The sequence below is a fragment of the Ranitomeya imitator genome, chromosome 5 (genome assembly GCF_032444005.1).
Source record: "Ranitomeya imitator isolate aRanImi1 chromosome 5, aRanImi1.pri, whole genome shotgun sequence".
Classification (NCBI taxonomy): Eukaryota; Metazoa; Chordata; class Amphibia; order Anura; family Dendrobatidae; genus Ranitomeya; species Ranitomeya imitator.
This window is the reverse complement of record NC_091286.1, coordinates 297,168,148-297,180,036: the sequence shown is the minus strand read 5'-3', so window position 1 is coordinate 297,180,036 and position 11,889 is coordinate 297,168,148. Positions and strand designations below refer to the sequence as shown.

Here is an 11,889-nt window from a genome sequence, read left to right as displayed (position 1 = left end):
ACTCCACTATGGTGAAGACCAAAGAACTGTCAAAGGACACCAGAAACAAAATTGTAGCCCTGCACCAGGCTGGGAAGACTGAATCTGCAATAGCCAACCAGCTTGGAGTGAAGAAATCAACAGTGGGAGCAATAATTAGAAAATGGAAGACATACAAGACCACTGATAATCTCCCTCGATCTGGGGCTCCACGCAAAATCCCACCCCGTGGGGTCAGAATGATCACAAGAACGGTGAGCAAAAATCCCAGAACCACGCGGGGGGACCTAGTGAATGAACTGCAGAGAGCTGGGACCAATGTAACAAGGCCTACCATAAGTAACACACTACGCCACCATGGACTCAGATCCTGCAGTGCCAGACGTGTCCCACTGCTTAAGCCAGTACATGTCCGGGCCCGACTGAAGTTTGCTAGAGAGCATTTGGATGATCCAGAGGAGTTTTGGGAGAATGTCCTATGGCCTGATGAAACCAAACTGGAACTGTTTGGTAGAAACACAACTTGTCGTGTTTGGAGGAAAAAGAATACTCAGTTGCATACATCAAACACCATACCTACTGTAAAGCATGGTGGTGGAAACATCATGCTTTGGGGCTGTTTCTCTGCAAAGGGGCCAGGACGACTGATCCGGGTACATGAAAGAATGAATGGGGCCATGTATCGTGAGATTTTGAGTGCAAACCTCCTTCCATCAGCAAGGGCATTGAAGATGAAACGTGGCTGGGTCTTTCAACATGACAATGATCCAAAGCACACCGCCAGGGCAACAAAGGAGTGGCTTCGTAAGAAGCATTTCAAGGTCCTGGAGTGGCCTAGCCAGTCTCCAGATCTCAACCCTATAGAAAACCTTTGGAGGGAGTTGAAAGTACGTGTTGCCAAGCGAAAAGCCAAAAACATCACTGCTCTAGAGGAGATCTGCATGGAGGAATGGGCCAACATACCAACAACAGTGTGTGGCAACCTTGTGAAGACTTACAGAAAACGTTTGACCTCTGTCATTGCCAACAAAGGATATATTACAAAGTATTGAGATGAAATTTTGTTTCTGACCAAATACTTATCTTCCACCATAATATGCAAATAAAATGTTAAAAAAACAGACAATGTGATTTTCTGGATTTTTTTTTCTCAGTTTGTCTCCCATAGTTGAGGTCTACCTATGATGTAAATTACAGACGCCTCTCATCCTTTTAAGTGGTGGAACTTGCACTATTGCTGACTGACTAAATACTTTTTTGCCCCACTGTATGTCACACAAAATACTTAATAAGTAACATGTCTACTTTACATCAGCACAATTTTGGAACCAAAATTTTTTTTTTGTTAGGGAGTTAAGGGTTAAAAGTTGACCATCAATTTCTCATTTTTACAACACCATTTTTTTTAGGGACCACATCTCATTTGAAGTCATTTTGAGGGGTCTATATGATAGAAAATACCCAAGTGTGACACCATTCTAAAAACTGCACCGCTCAAAGTGCTCAAAACCACATTCAAGAAGTTTATTAACCCTTCAGGTGTTCACAGGAATTTTTGGAATGTTTAAATAAAAATGAACATTTAACTTTTTTTCACAAAAAAATTACTTCAGCTACAATTTGTTTTATTTTACCAAGGGTAACAGGAGAAAATGGACCCCAAAAGTTGTTGTACAATTTGTCTTGAGTACGCTGATACCCCATATGTGGGGGTAAACCACTGTTTGGGCGCATGGGAGAGCTCGGAAGGGAAGGAGCGCCGTTTGACTTTTCAATGCAAAATTGACAGGAATTGAGATGGGACGCCATGTTGCGTTTGGAGAGCCACTGATGTGCCTAAACATTGAAACCCCCAACAAGTGACACCATTTTGGAAAGTAGACCCCCTAAGGAACTTATCTAGAGGTGTGGTGAGCACTTTGACCCACCAAGGGCTTCACAGAAGTTTATATTGCAGAGGCGTAAAAATAAAACAAATAATTTTTTCCCACAAAAAATATTTTTTAGCCCCCAGTTTTGTATTTTCCCGAGGGTAACAGGAGAAATTGGACCCCAAAAGTTGTTGTCCAATTTGTCCTGAGTACGCTGATACCCCATAAGTGGGGGGGAACCACCGTTTGGGTGCATGGGAGGGCTCGGAAGGGAAGGAGCGCCATTTGGAATGCAGACTTAGATGGATTGGTCTGCAGGCGTCACGTTGCATTTGCAGAGCCCCTGATGTACCTAAACAGTAGAATCCCCCACAAGTGACCCCATATTGGAAACTAGACCCCCCAAGGAACTTATCTAGATGTGTTGTGAGAACTTCGAACCCCCAAGTGTTTCACTACAGTTTATAACGCAGAGCCGTGAAAATAAAAAATCCTTTTTTTCCCACAAAAATTATTTTTTAGCCCCCAGTTTTGTATTTTCCCAAGGGTAACAGGAGAAATTGGACCCCAAAAGTTGTTGTCCAATTTGTCCTGAGTACGCTGATACCCCATATGTAGGGGCAAACCCCTGTTTGGGCACACGGGAGAGCTCGGAAGAGAAGGAGAACTGTTTTACTTTTTCAACGCAGAATTGGCTGGAATTGAGATCGGACGACATGTCGCTTTTGGAGAGCCCCTGATGTGCCTAAACAGTGGAAACCCCCCCAATTATAACTGAAACCCTAATCCAAACACACCCCTAACCCTAATCCCAATGGTAACCCTAACCACACCTCTAACCCAGACACACCCCTAACCCTAATCCCAACCATAAATGTAATCCAAACCCTAACCCTAACTTTAGCCCCAACCCTAACTGTAGCCTTAACCCTAGCCCCAACCCTAACCCTAGCAATATCCCTAACCCTAGCCCTAACCCTAATGAAAAAATGGAAATAAATACATTATCTCGGGCATCGGGAGCCTCACAGCAAATTTATCTAAATACGTGGACACCCACTTGCAGAAATATATGGCCCTGATTCTGGCATATTTGAAGGATACGGGTCATGCTCTGGAGATTTTGGAAACGATTAAGTGGAACCACGAATACCTCATAGTAACCTTGGATATTAAATCCTTGTATACTGTCATCAACCAGGAGATGGGGTGCCAGGCGTCTGGGTATTTCTTCCACAAACTAGGCGCGTATTCCACAACCCAAATTGAGTACATTCAGGAGTGCATCATGTTCATTGCCAAACATAATTATTTTATGTTTGAAGGCCGTTTCTTCCTACAACAATGGGGCACGGCAATGGGGACGCGTTTGCCAACCTATACGTAGCCAAATGGGAGGAGTCAGCCATCTATGATAAGGGCCAGCTACGCACGGGGGTAGTATTGTGGCGTCGATTTATAGATGAAGTCATACTTGTTTGGGAGGGCTCCAGGGTGGACCTGTACTCATTCCTTCATGGCCTAAATACCAACAACTTTGGCCTGGAGTTTACACCCACTGCAAGTGGCAGTACCATCAATTTCCTGGATCTGACCATCTTCGTGGAAGAAGGCCACCTTCGCACAAAATGTTACCGGAAGGAAGTGGATTTGAATAGCTTTATTCACACTAGCAGCTGCCACCTTCCTGTGTGGCTCACGAACATCCCAAAGGGACAATTTACCAGGATTCGACGTAACTGCACTAATCTCAACGATCACATCGCGTTGCTGCGGGGGTCTCAGGGAAGCCCGCAGGGAGCCCCCTCCCTGCGCGATGCTTCCCTGTACCGCCGGCACACCGCGATCATGTTTGATCGTGGTGTGCCGGGGGTTAATGTGCAGGATGTCAGCTGCGATATGCAGCTGACACCCGGCCGCGATCGGCCGCGCTCCCCCCATGAGCGCGGCCGATCGCGTATGACGTAAAATCCCGTCGGTGGGCATACGGGCCCACCCCACCTCGACGGGATAGTACATCATATGTCAGAAAGGGGTTAAAGCCCAAAGTTTTCTGAATGGGGACAACCCCATTTAAACAAGATTTGCTTGGAAACTAAAAATTATCTTTAATCACCTCTGGGACAAGTCTTCTTTTCTTTACAATAATTTCAGCATCGTTGCTTGAAGTTTCATACGTATTAAGGGCTTGTTTCCTTTTACTGGACTGACAGTTGACCGTAGATTCTGGAATTAACTTGCGTACTGAAATGGAACGGGAACAAACCAGTTGATCCTCTTCACATGGTAATTCCACCTTCACAATTTTGACTGGAAAGTTCAGAAAACATTAATATCAAAAATGTAATATTATTACCAAGATATAGAATGCAGGTAACAGTAGATGCTGGCCAAAATTACCAACAGTCTTCCCTCCCTGCACCGAGTAAGGTGATTTAGAAAACAATGGAGTTGGTTGGATTTTATATTTAAAATGGCTTCAAAGGAAGTTTTAAATGTAATATCCAAATCAGATAAAAGTATTTTTTTTAATTGACTGCACCTATTAATACACTTTCATGATAATAGCTGCCCCATTGTTTCAATGTCAGAGAAGTTCCATAGTCCAGAAAACTTCACATACTGGATCATTATAACAAAAAAAGGGAGCTTCTCCTCTGTGTTGGCACATGAATAGTAACATGTTTGAAGAAAGTTGCCTCAGTTTAGTAAGCTAGCTAATGTCTCTGCATTAACTGTAATGGCGAAGAAAACGGTTATTCGCCATTATTGAATCTTAAAAGCCTTATTAGCCAGCACCACTCAAACATGTCAGTAGTGTCAATAGTACTCCCTTTTTGTGCTGGAATGAACCGTGAATTGGTGTGGTGTTTAACCTCATTCCATCACCCTACTGGCTTTTTTACATCACAATGAATGAGTCGCTTTACATTAGGACATGTAAAGCCACAGAATCTTCACCTCAGGATTGTGATCCAATGACCAACCAGAGTTAAATTTTCCTTAACAGCAAAGATATGGAAGAGGAAATTGAGTGCGGTCAGTGTTTGCAGATGCTCAATAAAAATTTACATGCCATAGTCATTAGTGATCGAGAGCGCTCCCCTCTGTCACTTCATTAGCTTCCCGCAGGACAATCGCAGGGCGCTGGTGATTCCTATGGCAACTTGAGGCTTTACAATGGCTTTTATGTCTAGTATAGGTCAAAGCCTACCAGCCTGCCTTTTAGGGCTCCTCCACTACATACTCACAGTCCGATGTCTGTCACGTCCCCCGCTGTCAGCTTCCCTGCACTGACTGTCAGCGCCGGCCGTAAAGCAGAGCACAGCGGTGACGTCACCGCTGTGCTCTGCTTTACGGCCGGCGCTGACACAGTCAGTGCGGGAAGCTGACAGCGGGGGACGTGACAGACATCGGAATGTATGTACTGTTTTTTTTTTTTTTTTTTTTAACTTTTACAATGGTAACCAGGGTAAATATCGGGTTACTAAGCGCGGCCCTGCACTTAGTAACCCGATGTTTACCCTGGTTACCCGGGGACTTCGGCATCGTTGAAGACAGTTTCAACGATGCCGAAGTCGTTCCCCTGATTGTTGGTCGCTGGAGAGAGCTGTCTGTGCGACAGCTCCCCAGCGACCACACAACGACTTACCAACGATCACGGCCAGGTCGTATCGCTGGTCGTGATCGTTGGTAAGTCGTTTAGTGTAACGGTACCTTTAGTATAACACTAACACAATAATGCTCTACACCATAAAAGTAGTGTAGTGTATTTCTAATGCAATCAAAAGGATGGCATGTTCAAGCTACAAAAGACTACAATAGTTATTTTTGTTCACTTATCCTCACATAAAATTAAATTAAAAAAAATCTAAACGTCATATGTATCTCAAAATAGTACCAATAAAAACAGTTAATTACTCAAGAATAATAAGCCTTATAAAACAGCGTTATGAAAAATTAGAACGTTATGACACCAAATAAAATAAAAAAAAATATTTTTAAGTGATATTAATGTACAAATGTGGTGAAACATAGAAAAAGTTATAAATTGGATATCACTGTAATTGTATCAACTCAAACTATAAAACATTAAAAATTAGTTATCCTGCACAAGGAATGCAAACATTAATAATGTACCGTATATACTAGAGTATAAGCCGAGATTTTCAGCCCAAATTTTTGGGCTGAAAGTGCCCCTCTCGGCTTATACTCGAGTCAAGGTGGGTGGCAGGGTCGGCGGGTGAGGGGGAGAGGGCGCTGAGGTATACTTACCTAGTCCTGGCGATCCTGGCGCTGTCCCTGCCGTCCCACGGTCTTCGGTGCTGCAGTTCTTCCCCTCTTCAGCGGTCACGTGGGACCGCTCATTAGAGAAATGAATAGGCGGCTCCACCTCCCATAGGGGTGGAGCCGCCTATTCATTTCTCTAATCAGCAGTAACGGTGACCGCTGATAGAGAAAGAAGCTGCAGCACAGAAGACCGTGGGACAGGCAGAGGGAGCCGGACGTCAGGACCAGGTAAGTATGTCATATTTACCTGTCCCCGTTCCAGCCGCCGGGCGCCGCTCCGTCTTCCCGGCGTTGCTCCGCTCTGACTGTTCAGGTCAGAGGGCGCGATGACGCATATAGTGTGCGCGGCGCCCTCTGCCTGATCAGTCAGAGCAGAGAGACGCCGGGACCGGACGCCGGAACGAGACGCCGGGAGCTGCAATCAAGAGAGGTGAGTATGGCATTTTTTTTTTTTTTTTATTGCAGTAGCGGCACAGATTTATGTGGAGCATCTATGGGGGCAGTATGAACGGTGCAGAGCATCTATGGGGGCAGTATGAACGGTGCAGAGCATCTATGGGGGCAGTATGAACGGTGCAGAGCATCTATGGGGGCAGTATGAACGGTGCAGAGCATCTATGGGGGCAGTATGAACGGTGCAGAGCATCTATGGGGGCAGTATGAACGGTGCAGAGCATCTATGGGGGCAGTATGAACGGTGCAGAGCATCTATGGGGGCAGTATGAACGGTGCAGAGCACTGTATGGGGCACAGATATGGGGGCAGTATGAACGGTGCAGAGCATCTATGGGGGCAGTATGAACGGTGCAGAGCATATATGGGGCAGTATGAACGGTGCAGAGCACTGTATGGGGCACAGATATGGGGGCAGTATGAACGGTGCAGAGCATATATGGGGCAGTATGAACGGTGCAGAGCATATATGGGGCACAGATATGGGGGCTGTATGAACGGTGCAGAGCACTATATGGGGCAGTATGAACGGTGCAGAGCACTATATGGGGCACAGATATGGGGGCAGTATGAACGGTGCAGAGCACTATATGGGGCACAGATATGGGGGCAGTATGAACGGTGCAGAGCATACAGGGCACAGATATGGGGCAATATGAACGGTGCAGAGCACTATATGGCAGAGCTATGGGGAAATAATGAACGGTGCAGAGCACTATATGGCACAGCTATGGGGAAATAATGATCTATTTTTATTTTTGAAATTCACCGGTAAATGTTGCATTTCCACCCTAGGCTTATACTCGAGTCAATAGGTTTTCCCAGTTTTTTGTGGCAAAATTAGGGGCTTCGGCTTATACTCGGGTCGGCTTATACTCGAGTATATACGGTAAGAATTGCAGTCAGTCAGAAGTACCCCAAAAATAGTAACAGTGAAAGCAGCAACTTGTCTCACAAAAGTAAGCCTTTAACACAAATCAGTCTACAGAAAAACTACAACATTTGTGGTTCTCAGAAAGGCTTATTTTTTATAGCAAAATTATTAAAACATTAAAAAACCATAATTCAGTTTGTTTTTCTCATTATCGTATTGACGACCTAAAGCAGGGGTCCCCAACTCCAGGCCTCGAGGGCCGCCAACAGTGCAGGTTTTCAGGATTTCTTTAGTATTGCATTGGTGGTAATGTGATCATCTGCACAGGTGATGATTCCAACCCCTGTGCAATACTAATGAAATCCTGAAAACCAGCACTGTTGGCGGCCCTCGAGCCCTGGAGTTGGGGACCACTGACCTAAAGAGAGAAGTGGCATGTTAATTATTCTAAATGGTAAGTAGTGTATGATAAATGCAAAAAACCCTAGAATTAATGATTTTCTGACCGTTCCTGTGTAAGAAAAGGTAAAAAAAAAGGTTATAAAAAATGCATAATTACCCCAAAATTGGACCAATCAAAACTACATATTGTGACATAAAAAAACCCTCATATAGTTGCTGGAAAAATGTTGAACTTGTTAGGCTATGCGCGCACTGTAAGTATTTGCTTGCAGAAATTTCTGCAAGGTTTCTGCATATCTTGGCAGGGAAAATGCTGCGGAAAAAACGTGTGTTTTTGCTGCGTTTTTGTATGCGTTTTGTACAATAACGATTGCTTTTTTGACCTAAATAAAGATATTTAAAAAAAAGTTGTGATGTAATTTCTGGGTTCAACACCTTTTTCATGCTGATGCAGTAGTAGGGCTTGTTGTCAACACCTGTCATTGACACCTAGCTCTAGGATTAGTAATGAAAAGGTGTCAGCCGGACACCTTCATCACTAAAGGTACCTTCACACATAACGATATTGTTAACGATATCGTTGCTATTTGTGACGTAGCAACGATATCGTTAATGAAATCGTTATGTGTGACAGCGACCAACGATCAGGCCCCTGCTGGGAGATCGTTGGTCGCTGAATAAAGTCCAGAACTTTATTTCGTCGCTGGACTCCTGCTGACATCGCTGGATCGGCGTGTGTGACACCGATCCAGCGATGTCTTCACTGGTAACCAGGGTAAACATCGGGTAACTAAGCGCAGGGCCGCGCTTAGTAACCCGATGTTTACCCTGGTTACCATGCTAAAAGTAAAAAAAAACAAACACTAGATACTTACCTACCGCTGTCTGTCCCCCGGCGCTGTGCTCTGCTCTCCTCCTGTACTGGCTGTGAGCCGGAAAGCAGAGCGGTGACGTCACCGCTCTGCTTTCCGGCTCACAGACAGTACAGGAGGAGAGCAGAGAAGCAGAGCGCAGCGCTGGAGGACAGACGGCTGTAGGTAAGTATCTAGTGTTTGTTTTTTTACTTTTAGCATGGTAACCAGGGTAAACATCGGGTTACTAAGCGCGGCCCTGCGCTTAGTTACCCGATGTTTACCCTGGTTACCGGCATCGTTGGTCGCTGGAGAGCGGTCTGTGTGACAGCTCTCCAGCGACCAAACAGCGACGCTGCAGCGATCCGGATCGTTGTCGGTATCGCTGCAGCGTCGCTAAGTGTGAAGGGGCCTTAAGTCATCGGTAAACACAAACACACACATTGTCACCAGAAGGAACATACATAGGCTGTAACCAGACAGCAACACTCAATTTTAAAGAAAAAAAATGAAAAAAAAATTGTGTGGGCTCCCGCATAATTTTAATAACTAGCAGAGGGAAAGTAGACAGCTGAGGGCTGATGTTAATATTCTGGGAAGGAGCCAATAGCCATAAAGGTTCCCAGGCTGTTTGCTTAGCCTTTACTAGCTAGTTTACAGAGGACCCCAGAAAAAAATTGACATAGGTTCCCCCTATAAAATCTAACCAGCAAAGGCTAGGCAGATAGCTGCGGGCTGATATTAACAGCCTAGGAAGGGGCCATGGATATTGGCCCCTCCTAGACTAAAAAGCATCAGCTCAACCACCCCAGAAAAGGCGCATTTAAAAGATGCACCCAATCTGGTGCTTAGCCTCACTCTTCCCACTTGCCCTGTAGCTGTGGCAAGTGGGGCTCAGATTTGTGGGGTTGGTGTCACCTTTGTATTGTCAGGTGCCATCAAGCCCACAGGTTAGTAATGGAGAAGCATCTATAAAACACCTATCCATTAGTAACCACATAGTGATATTGTATAAAAACACGGACACCCAGAATCAAGTCCTTTAAATAATGACACAGACTCCATTAATAATCTTAATTAAACCATACTTACCGAACGCCTGATCCAAAGAAGCCAAAGTCTCCTGCAACAAAAATAAAATAAACCACAATATTCCTCACCTGTCTGCGGAGGTAATCCATAATGTCCCACAATGATTCTGATCACTTTGAGAGCAGTCACTGATGTGACTGCTCTCAAAGAAAGCCAGCGGTACACTGTGGGAGCGATTACCTCCTGTAAGTGTATCACTTAGAAGCCGTGAGAGAGTTCACCAGAGTTTATCAGCTCCGGTAATCTCCTTTATGGCACCATTGCTGTGTGGGAAAGTTCTCACGCAGCGGTGCCGTGAGAGCACCGGAGCTGATGAACTCCAGTGAACTCTCACGGCAGCTCAGTGATACACTGCGGGAGCACTTACCTCCTGTCCGCGTATAGCCGGCGGCCGGGTAGAGCAGTCACATCTCCCGATGTGACTGTTCTACATGTGAGATCGCGTGGGACACTCGGGATTACGTTGACTACGGCAGACAGGTGAGTGTATGTTGGTTTATTATTTTACATTATTTCTAGGAGACGATGGCAACGGGGATTGAGCGTAAAGGTGAGTATAATTTATTGTTATTTGAATTTGTATGTAATTTTACTTTTTTTTTTTAAAACCGTGAGCACAGGCGCCGGCAGATGAGACTACGTCTCCCATCAGTGGCACCTGCTGTCAATGTTATCAGTGATAGCAGAAGTAGCCTGATGGGAGCAGTAGTCTCATCGACCCACGCCTGCAGGTCACAGCTACGGGGTAACGCTGACATCTGCCAGCATGATCCCGCAGCGCTGACCTACGGTCTTACCGGCGGTTGCATTACCGCCGATAAGAACCACCGCGCCGGTGTTTCCCACGCTGTCACACAGATGACAGCGTGGGAAACACCATAGGAAGACAGTAAAATGCAAAACAAATACTTAGCAAATCCGCAAACATTTTTATACCTGCGTTTTTGCTGCAAATTTGACTGACTCAATTGAAGTCAATGGGTGCAGAAACCTGCTACAGAAAAAACAAACAAACAAAAAAACACTGCAAATACGCATGGAAATTTACTGATCATGTGCACAACACTTCAGGATTGTCATTGAATAAGCTTGCATAAGGATTCCATAATGTTCTTGGCCCATTTCCACACGGAGAAAACGCATCAAAAACGAACTGCGTGCACATAGCCTTACTCTCAGAAGAGGATACAAAACTTTTTTTTTTAAACAGTATTTATTGTAGAAAAGTAATAAAAAAAACAGCATAAATTTGATATTGGTAATTATGCTGACACAAAAAAAACAAAGTTAATACTTTAGTTGTGCGGCATGTGAATAGCATAGTATTTAAAATAAAATGTCAAAAAACAATTACAGAATAGGTGTTTTTTTTACAATTTCTCCCCAAAAAGAGTTAGTAAAAGTAAGGTGTTAGGTTGTATATAGGCCAAAATGTTTCCATGTTTCCACTAACAGGTACACCTCAACCCGCAAAAAAAAAAAAGTTGTCAGCTACAAAAAAAATGCTCCTGGAATGTAAAAAAACAAAAAGAAAAGAAAAGTGTGGACATTGAAGCCAAATTAGGTCTGGTAATAGAGGTTATAATTAGGAATGAGCGAATAGCTTCATATAACTCCTTATCCGAATAGCTATAGCGCTTACCGAATAGCTGCATTGGGAACCCGGATAACTGGAGCGCTCCCGATAGTCAGCTGTTCGGCGCTGCAGCTGCATGTGTCGCGACTGTGTGTCAGTCACAACACATGCACGGAGAGTCCAACAAACAGGCTCTCCATACATGTTTTGTGACTGTCACACATTGTGACACATGCAGCTGCGGCGCCAAACAGCTGACTATCGGGAGCGCTCCAGGTATCTGGGTTCCCGATACAGCTATTCGGTATGCGCTATAACTAGTCGGATAAGGAGTTATCCGAAGTTATTCGCTCATCCCTAGTTATAATCATTTTCAAATACACTGAAACAACTTTCTATCTAGCTTAAAAACCCCTTTTAATTGCAACTGTACTATGAGAAAAATACAACACTGAACCTCAAGAAGATTTATCCAAGGCCATAATGTATTTTGCCCAAATG

General features: G+C 44.5%; 1 protein-coding gene across 2 annotated transcripts in view; it reads right to left on the bottom strand.

Annotated features, from left to right (window-relative positions):
• The window catches only part of BEND3 (BEN domain containing 3), a 46,210-nt gene that overhangs the window by 9,252 nt on the left and 25,069 nt on the right, over positions 1-11,889 (bottom strand). The window contains exon 3 of one of the 2 annotated variants that reach the window (XM_069726277.1): positions 3,967-4,094. In XM_069726277.1, the coding sequence (XP_069582378.1) occupies positions 3,967-4,094 (128 nt within the window). Of the gene's footprint in view, positions 1-3,966; positions 4,161-11,889 lie in introns of both variants that reach the window. The other variant, XM_069726276.1, reaches the window with a different exon arrangement.